General features: G+C 34.9%; 7 protein-coding genes across 7 annotated transcripts; 6 read left to right on the top strand and 1 right to left on the bottom strand.

Annotated features, from left to right (window-relative positions):
* Positions 1-270: 270 nt before the first annotated feature.
* Positions 271-2,351, top strand: MELLADRAFT_90541 (uncharacterized protein; the record flags this gene model as incomplete). Its single annotated transcript, XM_007413754.1, has 5 exons — positions 271-1,461; positions 1,536-1,572; positions 1,646-1,741; positions 1,812-2,017; positions 2,100-2,351. The coding sequence occupies 5 exons, from the start codon at positions 271-273 to the stop codon at positions 2,349-2,351; spliced, it is 1,782 nt and encodes a 593-aa protein (XP_007413816.1).
* Positions 2,352-3,121: 770 nt separating this feature from the next.
* MELLADRAFT_72660 (uncharacterized protein) lies at positions 3,122-4,742 on the top strand (the record flags this gene model as incomplete). The annotated part of the gene is made up of 5 exons (XM_007413755.1): positions 3,122-3,144; positions 3,222-3,329; positions 3,434-3,586; positions 3,652-3,946; positions 4,044-4,742. 4 exons carry the CDS (start codon positions 3,306-3,308, stop codon positions 4,385-4,387), a joined length of 816 nt encoding a protein of 271 aa, XP_007413817.1.
* Positions 4,743-5,129: 387 nt separating this feature from the next.
* On the top strand, positions 5,130-7,612 carry MELLADRAFT_44716 (uncharacterized protein; the record flags this gene model as incomplete). The annotated part of the gene is made up of 8 exons (XM_007413756.1): positions 5,130-5,680; positions 5,766-6,017; positions 6,105-6,214; positions 6,334-6,385; positions 6,493-6,621; positions 6,733-6,803; positions 6,889-7,239; positions 7,318-7,612. 8 exons carry the CDS (start codon positions 5,306-5,308, stop codon positions 7,331-7,333), a joined length of 1,356 nt encoding a protein of 451 aa, XP_007413818.1.
* Positions 7,613-7,997: 385 nt separating this feature from the next.
* On the bottom strand, positions 7,998-9,174 carry MELLADRAFT_27095 (uncharacterized protein; the record flags this gene model as incomplete). The annotated part of the gene is made up of 4 exons (XM_007413658.1): positions 7,998-8,497; positions 8,546-8,616; positions 8,695-8,932; positions 9,018-9,174. Coding segments are annotated over 4 exons (966 nt in total), but the record flags the coding sequence as incomplete, so codon positions are not given.
* Positions 9,175-9,862: 688 nt separating this feature from the next.
* MELLADRAFT_90537 (family 4 carbohydrate esterase) lies at positions 9,863-11,452 on the top strand (the record flags this gene model as incomplete). The annotated part of the gene is made up of 9 exons (XM_007413757.1): positions 9,863-10,070; positions 10,154-10,313; positions 10,424-10,502; positions 10,617-10,668; positions 10,750-10,769; positions 10,856-11,026; positions 11,121-11,171; positions 11,243-11,317; positions 11,417-11,452. 9 exons carry the CDS (start codon positions 9,863-9,865, stop codon positions 11,450-11,452), a joined length of 852 nt encoding a protein of 283 aa, XP_007413819.1.
* Positions 11,453-12,733: 1,281 nt separating this feature from the next.
* Positions 12,734-13,821, top strand: MELLADRAFT_38255 (uncharacterized protein; the record flags this gene model as incomplete). The annotated part of the gene is made up of 5 exons (XM_007413758.1): positions 12,734-12,925; positions 12,971-13,049; positions 13,123-13,186; positions 13,257-13,443; positions 13,555-13,821. 5 exons carry the CDS (start codon positions 12,734-12,736, stop codon positions 13,819-13,821), a joined length of 789 nt encoding a protein of 262 aa, XP_007413820.1.
* Positions 13,822-14,581: 760 nt separating this feature from the next.
* MELLADRAFT_109670 (family 4 carbohydrate esterase) lies at positions 14,582-16,535 on the top strand (the record flags this gene model as incomplete). The annotated part of the gene is made up of 9 exons (XM_007413759.1): positions 14,582-15,197; positions 15,283-15,442; positions 15,533-15,611; positions 15,724-15,775; positions 15,862-15,881; positions 15,961-16,131; positions 16,199-16,252; positions 16,332-16,406; positions 16,488-16,535. 9 exons carry the CDS (start codon positions 14,582-14,584, stop codon positions 16,533-16,535), a joined length of 1,275 nt encoding a protein of 424 aa, XP_007413821.1.
* Between the last annotated feature and the right edge of the window lie 2,535 nt (positions 16,536-19,070).

Genomic DNA, 19,070 nt, shown 5'->3' with positions numbered 1-19,070 from the left:
TGAGGAAAGGAATTCGGTAGGGCAGGAAGTTGTTTGAGATGATCCGCTAAGGAATGTTTTGAGTTGCTTGTGGTGAAACTAAAGAATGCATGCTAGAAGTAGACATGCAAGTGAAGTTTTGTTGCAGAGAGATAGTATTCTCTAGGTACATAAGATAAATTGAGTTTTACCTTCAACTCAACTTCACCATTCAAATTGAACTTTATCCCAAACCAACTCAATCGAATTCCCATTGACAGTTCCTTCAAAACAACCAAAAGCACTCAAACAATGAAAGGTTTATTTCACAAAAGAGTACCATCCTTTACTTTTACTTCATTTAATTGGTCAAAAGATTCAAAACATTCACCATCATCCGATCAAAACTTATCATTACCTTCTTCTCCTCAACCACAATCAAACAATCCAAACTTATTACCTCCTGATTCTCTTTCTCAATCTTCAACTTCAACTCCAAGCGATCAAGCAGATAAACAAATCCAACTCAAACTTAAATCTCCGAGTCGTGGAAGACGTTCTAGAACAACAAGTTTAGCTGATCAGGATCAACATCCATCTCAATCGACTTCACCTCATTCGAATGCTCGTAGACGTAGTGTTAATGATTTAAGATCTGATTCAAACCAAGCAAATCAAAGTTCCTCTAGACGTGGAAGAAGTAGTAGTACTCAAAACCTAAGACGTCGTAGTCTCTTATCGATCTTTACACCTACTACTCATCATCGTCAAACCAATTCGTCTTCTCGATCACCAAGTCCTGGACCAGCTCTCTTTCGATTCAAGACTTCGAGTTCTGAAAGAATCCATTCGTACGAATCAGATGGAGAAAGTATGGCAGATGTCGTACCTGAGAATGCGTTTAATCAAGCATCAGAATCAGATGAAGATTCAAGTGGATCAGACCGATCAAGTAGATCATCATCATCATCAGATAATGAAGAAGAAGAAGATGAAGATGAAGAAGATGACGAGAACACATTACGAACGTCTATAGATCTTCAAACCATTTTGGCCAACACGAATGCCAATGCATCTTCCATGACTCCAACTGATTATTTACAACACTCTGATCAACCGATTCCATTCATAGACCAAGCCCCTAACCTTACGATTCCTCCACCTCCTCCGATCTCATTCGCTTCATCAACTGATCATCGTCGTCGTCAACAACACATCTCTAATACTCGATCTAAACTCGAATCACGTAAACCATCAACAATCTCAAGATCCTCGACAATGAGACGTAAAAAATCTACTCATCTTCTACCTTTGCCTCTTAACGTCTCGCGGCCGAGTTATGAAAAGAATAGGTGTACTGTTACTATTGAACATGGTAATCAGACTGAAGCTTCAATCGGATCTGAACGTACTAGGTTTTATCTTGTGGCGTGTGATTTGAGTGAAGAATCTAAATACGCGATCGAATGGACCATTGGAACGGTCCTAAGACAAGGTGATGAGGTTTGTGTATTATCTTGGTATTTGTATCTACATGTTACAGAACATTGATCTTGCGGGTGATTCTTTCTGCTCAGTGTTTGATCATCAATATCATCGAAACGGAAACCAAATGTAAGAGCTTGATGATCGTTTAGGTTTGCAGATTTCGGTACTGAAGCTGGTGTGTTTTTGGTGGGTGTGATAGTCGATCCTGAAGGTGCAGGAACAGCTGCAGATCGAATGGCCAAGATCCGTAACCAAAAAGACCGACAAGAAAGAGCCACTCAAATCGTTCGAGAAGGTATTCATCCTTTCCTCTTTCCCTTTCGAAAAATCGAAAATTGAAAATTGTTTTTTTTTTCGATTTTTAGCAACCGCTTTACTCGAACGAACTAAATTGAATGTTAAAGTCACTTGTCAAGCAGTTCATGCAAAGAATTCAAAACATATGTTAATAGATTGTATTGATTTTATTAAACCTAATTTGGTGATCGTTGGTAGTCGTGGGTTAAGTTCGATTAAAGGAGTCTTGATGGGTAGTGTATCACATTATCTTGTACAAAAATCATCTGTTCCAGTTAAGTGCTTTTCCCCCCCCACCCAAGATGACTTTTTTTTTTCTTTTTCCTTGACTGATTTTTGCTTTTTTTTTTGAATAGGTTATGGTCGCTCGTAGAAGACTTAGAGCTCCGATTAAGGTTTATAAAAAGAAATCTGAATTAGATCGACAACCTAGGATGAGATTAGATCAAGCAGTGATTGAAAAAGAAACACCTAGCATTCATTCTATGATTGATCCCCCGCATGAGCTTGAGAAAGTTGTGGGTTCGGATCTGGTCGATGGTCAACGTGTTTCGGTGGATTCAGAGGTTTCGGAAAAGTTGGAAGAACAGGGAGGGAAAGCGGTTTGAAAGGAATTGGTTGGATGGATTGCTTTTGGATCCTTGGGGTTGGTTTATTTGTTGCTTTTTGGTCTTTTAATCATATCTTTCTCTTTCTCTTTTTTTCAACTTTATTGATTTTTTAAAACCAAGATAAAAACCCTTAAGAAGTATGATTACCATCCCATTCAAAAAACGAAAAACGAAAAAAAAACCAAACGCTGGACGTCGTATTATTATGATAGTTTAAATTATTTGAATTCACCTTGAACAATAACATATTCGAAAGTGTTTCTTTTTTCAATTTTTTTTTTGTAGCTTTGGATTGATGTGTACAATTGAAGTAGATATGTGTTTTAATTTATTAAGCTTTTTTTGGGTCTTTTTTGGGTTTTTTCTTTTGGAATTTATTGAGGGTTTAGTGAAAGTTTAAATGGGTTGGTTTTCTCAAAGAAAATAAAAAAAAAACAAGTAGAAAGTTACATATTTGGGTATTAGGTTTTTTTTGGAGATTTGGGATGGTGTTTTCAGTTTGGGACATCGGTAGAGGTTTGGGAGCTTTAAATGTGAACTCTGGTTTAAGTGTTTTGCTGCATTAAAGGGTTAAAGAAATTCCTTCACTCTATTGTATGGATGATGGATGACAAATGTCAAATGTCATTGCTAATTTCCCAAGCACAATGTGAATCTAGCTATCAAACTTGAAAATTTAAGTGTTTTTGATTTTGTTTTGGTTCCGGTTCTTTGGAGTCTGTGATCTGGTTCCGGTTGAAGAAGAAATACAGACTCGGCCGATTCACCACCATTTCTTTACTGTACACAGGTGAGTCAGAGTGTGACTTCTTTGATTTCTTTCCTGTTTAAGTTTTAACATCTCTTTTGTCATTTAACTTCGAATAGAACAAAACAAATCCATTTCGAATAGAAAAAACAACCGATCGAAAGGAATTTGGCATTAAAATCTGGAACATCGTTAGAAAAGAAATGGAAATCCCAATGAACTTTAACGTTTGTTTTATTTTCTTTGAAATCATTCGATCAGTTTTTGAATTCGCCCAAAAAGAAATTGACTAAGTTTGATATGATATTGTTTTGATTTTGTTTTACATAAGCTTCATCAAGTTTTATTTGTTCAAGTTGGACTTTCGATCTTAGCATCTGGATCAGTTTCACCTTCATACAATTTACCTATTCATCTTTATGGTCTATATAATCTAGATAATGAAGTTCATCATTTTCCTGGTGCTTCAGATGGATTACGTCAAGTGAGATTTTTTTTCAAAAAAAGAATAGAATGATAAAGAAAACTAACTGAAATGGTGGTGTGTAGTATTCGATCTTGTTAGTGGTCTCGTTTGGATTAGATTTAATATGGATCTATAATTGGTCATCCTCGATTTCTTCATTACCTTTTGTTTTGATCTTGGTTGGGTTGATTATCAAACCGATCTCATGGATGATTTGTTTATCTAAACTTAATCAAACCTATGGAACAACTGGATTGACTGAAGTCTTTCTTCAACCTTCTTCGACTACGGCCGCTGCTTCGATGCCTTTACCTAATGGATCGTATCATCAAGCTTCTTCGAACCTTTCTCGTGGATTTCAACGTGATTCGAATCATGGTTCGTTTACTTAATCTCAGACCATCCAGTTTTACAAAAATTTTATTAATTTTATTATTTTGGGGTTTGGTGATGGGGGGTTTTTTGGAAGGAATAGGTTCCAAGTTTAGATCCGATCAGAACCGAATCATAAACACAACCAAACCAGGCCCTTCATCAATCTCACATCAATCCCAATCATCTCAACTCATCAATCCTTCTCAAGCTTATCATGAATTTGATTTAGATTCAGATGCTCAAAACTTATCGGATGATGATCTGAAATTCGCGCAACAAGAACTTCAGAATAGAATTGCTCAAAAACAACAACAACAACAATCACCATTACTGCCATTGAAACAAGATGGGCAAGAAAGTTTGGGTGGGTTGGGTGGTAGTGGAAAGAGTTTGGGTCAAACGGTGGGGTTGGGTGAGCCTTTGAAAAGTGAACCACCGGTTTGATGACTTTTGGAAAACTCGTGGGGTGTCTTACTCATTAATTCACACATACTCTTATCAGTTCTTCTCGTCACTTTGAATGTGTTTTTCTTTTTATATTTTCAAAAATTTCCATTTTTTTTTGAAAACTCATGATGGATTAAATTAAATTATCTTATCATCATCAAAACTTTTACCATTTGTTTACTGAATGATTATATATTTGATTTTTATCTAATTTCTTTTCCCTTTTTTTTGAGGGTGAGGGGAGGTTTTTGGTTATTTTTTTTTCTTTTCAATTTGTTTGTTTGATTTGATTGACATCTCCGCTATAAAAATGATGATATCCTACTTTGCATTTCTTTTCTTGGACCAACTTCTTAAATGGTTCATCTGGGTTTAGATTACACCAATCATGAAATAAAAAAACTCGTGTATGAAAAATATCATTCCTGGTCTTTTTTTACTGGATTTTCAAACAATCTCTTCATTGTATTTGTTGCGAGCTGTCTAGGAGGAATTCAGGCAGGGATTGGGCAAAAAATATGTCCCAACAGTGGCTTGAACACTGGACCTTCAGATTTAAGGTGATAAACTTCAGTCTGACGCTCTCCCAACTGAGCTATTAAGACATAGACTCCGCAATTCCTCGCCGGTATAAGCCAGGAAAACTACTCCATGCGATCGCTCGGAATTGAGAATGAATTAGGTTTCATGGCTTGAAATCTTTTGAGTTTGTAGAAAAATGAATTCCGATCATTTGTACATACAACACGACATTTTGAATTTTTCGATATCTAGGAGAAACCAAGACGATCAACAAACCGACCCACAAGTAAAAGAAGAAGAAGAAAGAGATGAACCAAGGAGAATAAAGAAAACACAGAAAGAGAATCAGAAAAAAAAAGAAGTTGATCGAAAGGAATAATTTAATTTTTCAAGATGGTTAAGAATGGGATTGGATTGATGAACGTGATTGGGATTGGAAGTTTGTCTGGATTAATTACGAGTTTAATCATTTATAAGTATTCAGATTATTTTAAACCGATCAACAAGAAAAGTACCAATAGCATATCAAAAACAAGAAAAAGCTCTGAGAAAGAAAAAGAAGAAGAAGGAGAGAATTTGATTAAAGAACAATTAATTCGACATGAAAGTTTTTTTGGAGAACTTGGAAATCAACAGATTAGAAAAAGTTATGTGGTGGTCATTGGTTTAGGAGGAGTCGGATCACATGTTTCTTTAAGTTTGATTAGATCTGGTGTGAGGAGGATTAAATTGATTGATTTTGATTTGGTTTCACTTTCTTCACTTAATGTAAGTCTTTTTCTTTCCCCTGAAGAAAAACCAAGAAAAAATGGAAGATTGATCAGATTTTTTTTGAGGGGGGTTTTTTGGGTAGAGACATGCGGTGGCTACTCGAAACGATGTGGGAAAACCTAAGGTGGAAGTTTGTAGGGAGTTTTTTAGGAGGATTTCTCCTTGGATTGAAATTGAGATCGAGATGAGAGAATTCAATTCAGAAAATGCAAAAGAACTTTTGATGAATGATTCATCAGAAGAAGGAGAAGAAGTGGATTGGGTTTTAGATTGTATTGATAATATCACTACTAAATTAGACTTATTAACGTTTTGTAAAACTAATCAAATCAAAGTAAGTTATCCAATCATTCTTCATGACTATATATCTTTTTTTTGCTTTAACTTTTTTTTCGGTTTTTGATGGTTTCTTTTTTTTTAGGTGATTTCTTCACTTGGTGCAGCTTCTAAATCAGATCCATCTAGAATCCAAATCAGTGATATTTCGCTAACTTTTGAAGACCCATTAGCCAGATCAGTTCGTAGAAGATTGTAAGGAATTTTTTTCCCATCATCTATATATATATATCTCTTTCGTTGTGAAAATTTTCTAAGTTTAGGTGGATTGACTTGATGCTGGGTTTTCTTTTTTTGGTTTTTTTTTTGGGTAGAAGAATGAAAGGGATTGTGGATGGCATACCGGTGGTTTATTCAACTGAAAAAGTAAGGTTCAAGTCTTTTACTTTGAAAAAACTTGAAACTCACCCAATCTTTTGGTGTTGGTTTTGGTTTTCTTTTTTGGTTTTTTGGTTTTTTGTTTTTTTTGGTAGCCAAATGAAAAAGTCACTTTATTACCTTTACCAGAAGAAGAATTTCAAAAAGGAAACGTTCAAGAGTTATCATCATTAACTAATTTCAGAGTCAGAATCTTACCTGTCTTAGGTCCCATTCCTGCCATGGTAATTAAATTCCTTTACAATTTTCCCACTCCTTTCTATTATATTTCTTATATTTTGGAAAACAAAAAAATTGATGTAAGTTTTTCTTCTTTTTTTGTGGGGGGGGTTTAGTTTGGTCAAGCTATGGCTGCTTATGTTTTGAGTCAATTATCTGGTTTTCCAATCGATCCATTACCAGTCAAGTAAGTCCTAAACTCATAATTCCAAAGCAACAAAAAAGACAAAAAAAACCACTAAAGTTCTGTTACATCTTGATTTTTGCATAAGAAACCGAACCAAATTATACAAAAGGTTATACAATGATTTATTATCCAGAGAATCCAAACTAACGGGAACGACTACAATCCCATTTTCAATCGAAGAAATAGGTTATATCTTTGAAGAGATCTATAGAGGCAAATCAATCGTTTCTCCAAACTTTGTGATCTCTAATACGTTATGTTTGATCAGATGGGATTCTAAGATCGATTTGAATTGGCAAAATTGTGTGGTGATGGATAGATCTGAAGCTGAGCTTCATGAAGAAAAGGTTTTGAGGAATGGGGTGGATCCTCAGGTTGTTTGGGATCCTCAAACGGTTGGGTTGGTTATGGAAAGGTTTGAGGAAGAACTTAGGATGTGGGTTTTTCGTAGAATTTGGTTGGTTGGAAATCAGATTCTGTTGAAAACTGATTCTATTCGTTCTTTTTGGTACAGGCGAAAGTGGAGATAAAACTCTTATGATTGGGTTTTTATACTTAGCATTCAATTCTTTACAACATATTTTTTGGGAGGAATAGTACATAAATTTACATTCCTAAGGAAAATCCACAATCAATTCGAATAGATAATGAAAACTTTACAAGGAAATTGATTGATTGATTGATTGATTGGGTGATAGATGGATTTTAGAATAGATGACTTGTAGATCTTGTGAATCTAGTATGTTTTGGAAATATTGAAGGGTTTTGGATCTGATGATCATTTTCGGATTTGATTGGAACGGGTTCTTCGATTTGGATTGTTTGTAATTTGGGATTTAAAGTCTCATCATCATCTGGTTTGATTGAAACATCGTCTTCAAGTTTGATTGAAACATCATCTTCAAGTTTGATTGAAAGATCGTCTTGTAGTTTGACTTTTTTCAATTTAGATATATCTAGATTTAGTTCATCATTTTGAATATCAATCAATCGTTCATCTTCTAATTTGATTCTTTTACAAGACGATGAATTCGATAGTTTAAGATCAAGTTTCGAATCAGAAAATGATCTTTTCATACCAAAGTCAGAAGGATTTGAAAGTTGATTTAACTTTGATTTTAATGTTGGGTTCATACTAGACAAAGTTCTTTTTAAATGTTTTGGCTTATGATCATGAATTAGATTAGGATGATTCAAATCAATAAAAAAGATAATTTGTTGAGTCCAACCTGCATAATCACCCCATAGTTCAATAAATTTAGTTTTAATTAAATCATAATCTTGTTTTGAGACTGTTTTTGATTTCGAAGTGGATGAGTTTAAGAATTGATAATCTCGTTTAGCGATTTGATAAAGATGGACATCTACCGGTACGGTTTCTTTGAATCCTAAACCGAATAAACAAATACAATCTGATACTTTGGGACCTACACCTGAGAAATGAGTGATTAAAGTTTGGTGTGCTACAGAATATGAAAGAGTACCGTTGCTTAGAGAGTTTAAGTATTCGATGGGTTGGCAGTTTTGTGAGACTGAAAGTTCGATTAATGATTGGGTTGAAGTCATGATATATGATGATCTATAACCGAATCCTAATTGTTTTAATTTGGTTTCATCACATGATCTTGATAGTTGATGAGGAGTTGGAAATGTATGGATCGAATTGGGTTTGGATTGGATTGAAATGATTTCATCTTGCTTTGGGAATGTTAGACCTGGTGTTGGATATGGCATTGGAGTACCAAAGCTTTCTGATAAATTATTGATCATTGAAGTGATCCTAGGTATATTATTATTTGAAGAACAAATAAAACTATTCAAAGCACAATCACATTCAATTAGTCTCTTTTTTGGCGGGAAGTCAAGTTAAGAGATCTAATGAGAACTTTACCTTATTAATGTTTCCCATGGATCTTGTTTACAAACTCTTAATCCATTGTATGATCCATTTAAAGTTTTGAATTTAAAATTCGAATCACGTCTTGACCATTCTTGATAAAGCTTTTGAAGTGAAACATTCAGAACAAAATAATCATTTAAGAAAGTTAAAGTTGTGTTTTGGTTTAAATCGTTTTGATAATCTTGAATTTGATTTGAATGATATAAAGAAAGATAATGAATTCCTGAATCTAAAGAGAACCCAAATCGACATCAATATTAATATTGTTAGATTTGTTTAGATTGAGAGGTTTTGGTTGTAGATTGATGACTTACCAACTTGTCTTAAGATTATCGTTCTCTTTTGGTTGACGATTGACCATTCTATATGTTGGGTTTGATCGATCGTTTGAAAGATTGATGATTTCCAATTGAAACTTTGACCTGATCTTAATGTTAATGATAAGTTTAGTTCGATTGGATGGATGTTTAAGAATCTGATGGGTGTTTTGAGTATTGACATTTTCTTCATGAAGAGGTTGAGTCCATGAGTTCAGTTCAAGAACAGTTCTTCAATAAATTCCTCATTTCGGGTATTTTCGATGGAAGTCTGTGACTCTCGGGTACCACTCGGGTCGGATAACACATCCATTTATTCCATTTGCCAATTTCTGAGATCAAGATCCTCAGCATCCTCAACAATGAAATTAAATGTGAGCAATGAAATTAAACGTGTTGGTTGTTCGATAATTCCTTTGATTTTAAAGATCTTCAAGACCCCAAATCTATCTCTTGACTATAACAAAGATCTCATGATTCCTATGGTAACTTCACACGATTTAATTCTCAACTCTCATGAATGCCTTAACTCCCTATATATCATTCTTTTCTTAAATCTTCAACTTCGGTTACTCGATCCATCTTTTTTTTTTCTCATCGTGAAAATTGATCATTCGAAAGAAAAAATTGATCTACTATGAAGACAAGAGAATTTTCTATAAATCAAGCTTTCTAATTTTATTCCCTTGACTGCAAAAAAAAATCTCACAAATTAAATTACCATCATCTTTGATCTTTTTTTGTTGTCCTTCTATTACTCAAAGAAATAAGACTTGATTAGATTTTGAAGTAGAAGACAAAAGATGATGAATTTCAATCATTTTAGATTTTTGTTGGTTTCGATGTTATTTTTTTCAAATTCATTAACCATCAAATTGGTAAAAAGACAAACTGATTTATCTGATCAACTTTCTCAAGATTTATCTCAACTTGATCCTACAAGTTCGACTATACCTAATCCTCCTAGTTCATCAGTCAGTAATACTCTTACTACCAATACCAAAGTACCTATCTATGATATCTGTTCTATGCCACAATCATTTGCATTAAGTGAGTTAAAGTTAAAGGGTTTTCTTACTATCTTTTTTCGAGGGTTTGACTTATGATTGGTTTCTGTCGATTGGGTTCGGTAGCTTTTGATGATGGTCCAAGTGAATTTAGTGCTGGATTAGATACGCTTTTGAATTCGAATGGAGCTAAAGCTAGTTTCTTTGTCAATGGTAATAATGTGGGTTGTATATACGATTATGCACCGGTTTTGATTGCTAGGTTTAATGCTGGTCATTTGATCGGGTTAGTTCTTTTTTTGATTAAATTGTCTGTAGAAAAAAGTGGATGTGATTCTGATTCTGATTCTGGTTCTGATTTGGTGTGGTTTTGGGTATGGTTTTTTTTTGGTGTAGGAGTCATACTTGGAGTCATATTCATTTAAATTCGGCTACTTATGAAGAGATTAATCAACAACTTGATTTACTTGAACAAGTTAGGATTTTTTATATTTTCTTTATATATATAATCAAATGAACATTCTTGATGAATGTTTTTTTTTGTCGTACTAAAGTTATTCTTTTTTGTTGGTTTGTTTGTTGGTTTAAGGCTTTGATTAAGATCTTGGGTGTAAAACCTCGTTGGTTTAGACCTCCTTATGGTAAGAGAATATATTCTAGACCACTTTTTCGAAAAACCATCTTAATGACTCTTTAACTTTCTCTCTTGAAAAAAACAATAGGAGAATACAACGATTTAGTAGTAAGTATGATTTTTTTCCCTCCACCCCTAAAATCAACAGAAATCTTAAGTATTTGTGTTTTTTTTTTTATTTTGATTTTCAATAGTTACAAGTTTTAGCAGAAAGAGGTTATAAAGGATTAGTTCTATGGACTCATGCAACAGGTGATGCGAATTCCAATCCACCTAGTCCTGATTCCATCGTTCAATTCTATCAATCTTATGGTGAAAAAAGTAATATTTTAAACCATGAGATTACTTCTTCTACTCCTCAAACTGTTCGTTGGATTTCTTTTTCTTGTTGTTTGATGGTTTGTTGTTTGGGGGTTTTGGGAATTGATTTGGTTTGGTTGGTTTGGTCGGAATTTTTAGGTTATACCTGCTGTTTTACCTCAACTTGGAGAGAAGTTTAAATTGGTTACAGTATGTTTTGGGTTTATGGATTTGATTGAGTTTTTTCTTTGATTGATTGATGAATTTTTTTTTGTTCTTAGGCTCCAAGTTGTTTAAACCTTTCAAATGATCCAAAAGATTGGTATCAATTTGTTGGTACACCTTCAACTAAAGATGTAAGTTTCCTTTTTTGTTTTGTTTTATGTTTTTTTAGTGGAGTTGAGAAAGAATCATCTTGGAATCTTACCGATCTTTTCATGTTGATTTGTTTGTAGGCATCTTGGACTTGTAGTGGTACACCTTCAGGATAATCTTTCATGATTCAATTTCAAAAAATTTGGGAAGAAATCATAATGGTGTACTTTTTTTGTTGTATTTATTTTTCTTGAGTAGAAAATTTGGACCTTGAAGTCTTAAAAAAGTAGATCTTTTTTGACAATTTTTTGTGAAATAAAACATAGTGAATAGATATCAATTGAACATCAAGTTTGATTCGATTGGGTTTCTCAACTGAGAAAAATTGATCATGTTGAGGAACCAGGCGCTTGAGCAAGCTTATATACTTCACAATAAAAACAATATCTGCTAGAGCTCAATGTTTTTTTTTTGAAAGTTTCCACTGTTGAGCACAAACACCAAATCTTGCAAAAAAGTGAACTGTAACACAGAAAAGGATTTGGCAGAACTACTTGTACATAAGATGCCGTGAACGGTAGGAATCTTTCCGGGACGCCGCGAGAGGGACTTTGTTAAGTTAAAGGAATCTTGTTCAACTGAGACAAGAAATTTTGGTTAAGCTAAAGGAAGTTTTCAACAATTACCCGGAAATGAAATTCGGGGCAAAACCTTAAACTTGGCAAAACCTGAGCCAAAGATCCGATAATCCGAACATTGTACGCACTGGACGGTGACCTGTTAACTTAAGTTGAGACAAACAAAGTGAACTGGGAGATGATATCCTCTTACATCTGGACTTTCTTAAGCAGGTGAGCCTTTCTTTGAATCTGATCGGCTTTCTTATTCTTGTACCAGTATACTTACTTGACTTCTTTTTGTTAAGTTGGTTTAGCGATTGATGATACGTATTAAAGAGACGATCGAATATCCACATCAGATTTCGAAGGAAATTGTTCAGGAAAACATACAAATAACAGAAAATGACCAACATTGAACATAAATCATTCTTAAACATAATAGAAAGGTGTAATAACTTTCAATTACCAAGTAAACCCGATTTTGAAGATCATGGAAACCTCGAAGAAGAAGAAAAGTTAATACCATTTTATATTGATTTACCTGATACTCTTCAAAATGCATCAATCAATAGATTGAACACAACGATAAAAGATGGTGAACCAAAAGAAAAGGGTTTCGATTTTAGTTCGCCTATTGGATTTATCAGACCTTGTGTTGTTAAAGCTATGATTAAAGATAATCAAGAGATGTTCAGAACCAAACATCGAACTTGTTGGAAAACTTTATATTCAAATCGGAATCAAGATCGATCGGATCCTGGAAAATTACCTTGTTGTATTGGATTTGAAGATTGGATTAATGTTCATGATGATCCGGTTAAGATTAGATCTAAAGAAATGGAAAGATTGTTGAAAAGTTGGAAAGAATCTAATCAATTCCTTTCATTATTATCTGGTTTGTTAACGGGTTTTCTTCTTTCCGATTTTCTTTGTTTTCTTAGTTTCACAAGATTATATAGTGTTGAGATTTCGATTTTTTTTTTCTTAGGTTGGAGAGATGAAAAATATACGATTTATGCACCGAGATCGGTTATGAATTCGATGAAGAATGATCTAATTGGATGTAAGGAAAAGGGTTCTAGGATTGCACTTCAGCTTGAAAGATCTGGGTGTCAGTTATTTAGTTTTTTGACTTTTGGTGCTCATTTGACTGGTCAGTTAGTTTTCTCTCAAAACATTATTGAGGTCTATCAAATGATCTAAATCAATGATTTCGATTCTTATAGCTTATGTTATAAAGGATGATCAGTATCATTTTTGGATTCCACGTAGATCATCTACAAAACAAACGTAAGACTAACATTTATGATAATTTGTGGATGGATATGAATTGATGAATTGATTTCTTTTGGAAAAAAAGGTATCCATCCATGTTAGATAATACAGTAGGAGGTGGAATTACTGCAGGTGAAAGTGCTAGAGAAACGATAATTCGAGAGTGTTTTGAAGAAGCTAGTTTAAGTGAAGAGGTTGTTTTAAAAGGACTGAGATCTACTGGATTGATTAGTTATGCTCATAAGAATTCAGATGGATGGGTTTCAGTACGTGTTCTTTTTTCGAATCATTTCAAACTTCACTTTCAATCACGATCATGAATATCTGATGACCATTCATCCCATATATGGCATCTTGTACACACTCATTTTTGGAACTCTTAGCCAGAAGTTCAGTATCTTTATGATTTAGAATTATCATCAAATATCATTCCAAAATCAAATGATGGTGAATCAATAGATTATACTTTAATGAGTTTTGATCAACTCAAGATCAGTTTATTGGATTGCTCTCATGAATGGAAACCGAATTGTGCTTTAGTTTTGATTGATTTTTTTATTAGACATGGATTAATTGATGATGAGAACGAGATGGATTTTATGAAGATTTGTTTAAAACTTAAAGAACAGATTCCTTTACCTGGTCCTTGATTCACAAATCTTTCTTTGACCATTCAATGTATATACGTTTTTAGATTTGGGAAATCTTGTAAATCTAGGGCAAGCATACAACAAATAGATTTGATTTTTATATAAGATGCTAACTTGTATCCGTTGTTGCGTGAATAGCAGTAGCAAAATTTCGATCAGCAATGGGCTTGATGTCACAATGCTGTCTGTCATCTCATGTCTTGAAGGTCCTTCCTTCCGCATCTCATGATCAAGCTCTGCTCAGAATTCAGGTCTGACTTACCAGCCTCGGTAGTCTGTACAGCCTCAGGACATATACGGTGTTGAAACTTTGGAAGTATGTAGCGAATGCTGGCTGAAGGTCGTTGACATCAGGCTCATGGACACCATCAAATCTGGATTTTCAGTTTTTGATTCTCTTCGGAATGATGGGCAACTTTGTCAAAATTCTCATGAGAGTTGGTTGTCGAAGTCATAGTCATACAACCACTCTCAATTACCACGTGAAGTATTTATCATCGATCGTTGAGTCTTTTCACTTTGTTTCTTTAGTGATTTCGAGGGATTTCTCCACATTGTAGTTGCCCATCAATTTGCTTCTTCATCAGAAAACGTTTTTCAATCCCATTCTTTTTTCTTCCTTAAGCTTTCTGTCTCCATCAGTTACATAATTCTACCGTACCAGGACAGAACAAACAAACAAACTCTCAAAATCCAGATTTCTTTCATTCTTCAATTTTTTTGTCATCGATTTTTAGAACTTCAAAGCAAAAAAAAGAAGATGAAGACCATCAATTTGATTACCATCCTTTCTCTATTGATTCTTAAACTTGATTCAATTTCTTCAAGTAAAACAACTTCAAAGCTCAGTATAGATGATGAATTAATCAAATTATTTCAAACGAGTATCTTATTGATCGCTTCGAATACCAGTAAATCTACCTCTCCGTCTATCAAGACCACTCCTCCTATCACTACTACTCCTAGAAAAACCACTCCCATTACTTCCCCCATTACTACCCCCACTACTACTGAAAGTACTGAAAGTACTGAAACCACTGAAACCACTGAAACTGCTGATACTGCTGATACTACTGATTCCACTGATTCCACCGCTACTTCTGCTACTTCTGATACTTCTAATACTTCTGCTACTTCTGATACTACGGATACCACGGATACTAGTAGTACTAGTGATACTATTGATTCGACGGAATCAGATCCTTCACATCAGGGTCCTGTTCCACTTAGTATAAAATCTACCAGCAAACAACTAGAAAGTGGCAAATCAAAAGCAGGTACTTCAAAAACCAAAGGAAAATCGTTGAATAGTAAGGGCGGTAACCGTACAGTACCTATCTATACAATGTGCTCTAGATCTCAATCATTTGCTTTAAGTGAGTTAATCTAATCAATTCTTCTGAAAAAAAATATATTATAACACACTCATGTCACTCTTTTTTTTGTTGGGGAATCAAATAGCTTTTGATGATGGTCCAAGTGAATTTAGTAAAGGATTAGACTCAACTTTAAAAAAACATCAATCTCATGCCACTTTTTTTATAAATGGATTAAATAATGGATGTATTTATGATTTTGCTGATTTATTATTAGCAAGATTTAAAGCTGGTCATTTGATTGGGTAATTGGTTTTTTTGTTTTCTTCAAGTTTTTCAAGATTAAGAATTTGTATGAATTATTGAAAGTTTATATTGTTTTTTATATTCTTTAGGAGTCATACTTGGGGACATACTCATCTTGCTGAAGGTACTTCTGAACAAATTCATTTACAATTGGAATTACTTGAGAAAGTTGGTATTTTCTCTTTCCTTTTATCTTTCCATTTTTACTTTCCAAGGATCGTTGGCACATATCTGGGGTTTTGGTTTAGGCTTTGTGCTGATGTTGTATTGTTTCAATTAGGCCATGATTAAGATCTTAGGTGTTAAGCCTCTATGGTTCAGACCTCCATATGGTACGTTCAGCTCTTGCTTATTTTCAAAAAAAGATCGATTACTTATAGAATCTTTGATTTGTTTGAAATTGAATCAAAACTTACAGGTGAATATAACGATCTAGTAGTAAGTCAAAAAAACAATTGGCCATTAAATTTAAGTTTGAAATCTTGATTCTAATCAAACTTGATGCATGATTTCATAGGTACAAGTCTTAACAGAAAGAGGTTATAAAGGATTAGTCATGTGGAGTGATGATAGTGGAGATTCATTCGCAGAACCGCCAACTTCTGAGAAAATGATCGAGGCATTCAATCAGTATCCTCCTCAATCTAACATCTTATGTCATGAGACTAAAAGCACTACTACTCAAGAAGTTTGTCATCTAAACTCGCATTAGTTTTTTATTGCCTTATGTTCTGATGAGTGTTGTGTCTTTGTAGGTTATGCCTACTGTCGTAAAGGACCTGAGCGATAAAGGCTTGAAACTTATACCGGTTAGTGATGTTTGATGTTTATTCAAACTTCCATCTACAAAAAAAGGATAATTGATGACTTTTTTGGTGTCTTTCATAGATTGCACAATGTTTGGATATCTCCGATAACCCCAAAGATTGGTATGAATATGTTGGTGAACCATCAAAGAAAGATGTAAGTCCATTGATCTTATATATCTTTTTGGAAAGATCTGGTGTGGTTAATATGATTTTTGTGTGGGATTTTTCTTCCTAGGAAACTTGGACTTGTGAAGGTACACCATTACCTGGAAGTTTTGTATAATCAGAGTAACATCTTTTCCTCTTTTACTCTTGCTCAGGTTATAATGTTTTTTTTTCTTCCTAAAACTTAAAGCTGGTGCTTGTACTCCTGTGTCTTTTTGCATGTGAAATCATGCATTATTTAAGGACTGATTTGTATCATATTGTTGTATTGTTTTTCTTCATATTGTCAACTTCTGCATGTATTTAACCTTCTGGTAAGAGATGACAATGAGATTTTTGGTTATCAAAGATAATTAGGGGATACAAAGTTAAAACTGGGAGTTTTTTCCCAGTTTCCCAGTTTCCCAAATACCGCCAAAAACGCAAACTGAGAAACTGGGAGAACGTGGGAAAGTTCCAAACACAGCCAAAAAGGAAAACTGGGAAACTGGGAAAAAAATCCCAGTTTTAACTTTGTATCCCACAAATAAAGCTGGACACGACCAACAAATTCCAATCTTGGATTTGAGTTGGTGATTCATGTAACACTTTTTCACATCAAAAAACAAACACCATGTAAATATCCTTGTAGCATGTTGAAGTGCACACACAAAAGACTTTCCTGTTATGAGCCTTATACCCCATGTATGCTTGTACTGAGTCTGACTCGACTCTTGAGGATGGGAGAGGGCCTTGTGCTTGGTTCCTCACATTGCAATCTATTCATAAGCAACTAGACACCTTTTCACTCAGTTCACTCATCTGGTCCTTACATATTGCAACGTCTACATAAGAGTAGAACTAGTGGAAGGCCTCTGAGAAGAAAGATATCAAACACAACTCGAAGCCAAAGAAAGATTGAAGAAAAAAGAAGAAAAGTTAAAAGTACATGCACCTTGAAAATCCATCTCAAAAGTTGAAGTTTAAAAAAGAAGAAGTTCAATACAATTAAAGTTATACCTGCTCTACGACCTCGTACTAGCATAGATCCCCGCAACCAAGTTTCAGTCAACGCTCACCACAACCCCGGAATTCAAATTACCCAACAGTCCCTCGGAAAAAGGGAAGGACAAAGTATTTGTAGACGCCTTGAACCTGGAGGATACTGCAAACCCCACCATGTCAATACCAAATATGTAGGATATCATGAGACAGTTGGCCGATCTCAACATGAGACTGAACCAGGAAACTGCACTGCAACAAGAAGCGGAAAGAAAACAATTGGAAACTGAACAAGAGCTTGCAAGTCTCAGACAGAATCAACTGCCACAACCTATGTTCACTGCGGATTCTAACGCCAACCAGCCTGCCCAACCAACCACTGTACTAGCTCCTCCTCGCCCACCAAAAATCACAACACCTGAGAAATTCAATGGGTCAAAAGGCACAAAAGCTGAGATTTTCCTGAATCAACTAGGATTGTATATGCAAATGAATGCAATGGCTTTTGTGAATGAGCAGGCAAAGGTATCATTTGCGTTGTCCTATACAACGGGGAAAGCAAGTGTTTGGGGTCAAAGTTTAATAGATCAATTATTAGATAGTGAGACAGCACACCTAGTCACCTGTAGTAAATTCATCAAGTTGTTTAAGGCCACATTCTTTGATTCAGAGAGGATACCGAAAGCTGAGAAGGAACTAAGAGCACTGAAACAAACAAGAACAGTCTCAGACTACTGGATCCGATTCTCTGAACTTTCCCTGATTGTCAAGTGGCCCAAGAATGTGTTGATCTTGCAGTTTGAGCAAGGGTTGGAGAATGAAGTGTCAGTTTATATGGTACAAGAGGAGTTCACATCAGTAGCGGACATGGCTAAACTAGCAATGAAGCTTGACAACAAGGTCAACAAGAGAAGCAACAATGTATCAGCAGTCTCTACATATGTCAATCAAACGCCCAAGCCCACTCCAGCACCAGATCCAGATGCAATGGATTGTTCAGCATATCAACTAAACATCTCAAATGACGAGTATCACCGTAGAGGAGCATATGGGGAATGCTATGGTTGTGGAAAGAAGGATCATATGATAGGTCAATGCCCGGACAAAAGAAGAAGGGAAGGTTTCACTCCATCACGTATACATGAATTAGAAAGTAAACTGCAAGTGAAAATTGATGAATTAGATAGCCGATTAGCTAGTAATGTTAAAGAGGAAACCACTGGTAGTAGAGCATATAAAATAATGGAGACCATTTACCGTTTTGACCCTAAAACTGCCACAACTAAACCAGCTCGCGCTTTGATTTACAGCGGAGCTACTCATGAAGAGGTGAGTAACAAGTTCATTACTGAGACACAATTCTCAACAACCTTGTTATCACAACCACAAAGTGTAACCGGCTTCAGTGGACATGAGTTGTCTATGACTCATACAGGCAACTACCATGTAAACAACATCACCACCAAAACCACCTTCATCATCACCGACTTGAGAGACAAGTACGACGTGATATTGGGAATGCCTTGGATTAAATTAAATTACATGATGATTGATTGGGAAGCAGGAAGATTCAACTCACCTCAAAATTCAAACATTGCAGTTACTGTAGTAGCTTTGTCCGTACAAAAAAAGCCCTCCCTGGACCACGTTGGAGGCCCAGAGAGGCACACTA

The sequence above is a fragment of the Melampsora larici-populina genome (genome assembly GCF_000204055.1).
Source record: "Melampsora larici-populina 98AG31 unplaced genomic scaffold MELLAscaffold_38, whole genome shotgun sequence".
Lineage (NCBI taxonomy): Eukaryota > Fungi > Basidiomycota > Pucciniomycetes > Pucciniales > Melampsoraceae > Melampsora > Melampsora laricis-populina.
The sequence above is the reverse complement of the archived record's forward strand: the minus strand, read 5'-3'. Positions and strand labels throughout refer to the sequence as shown.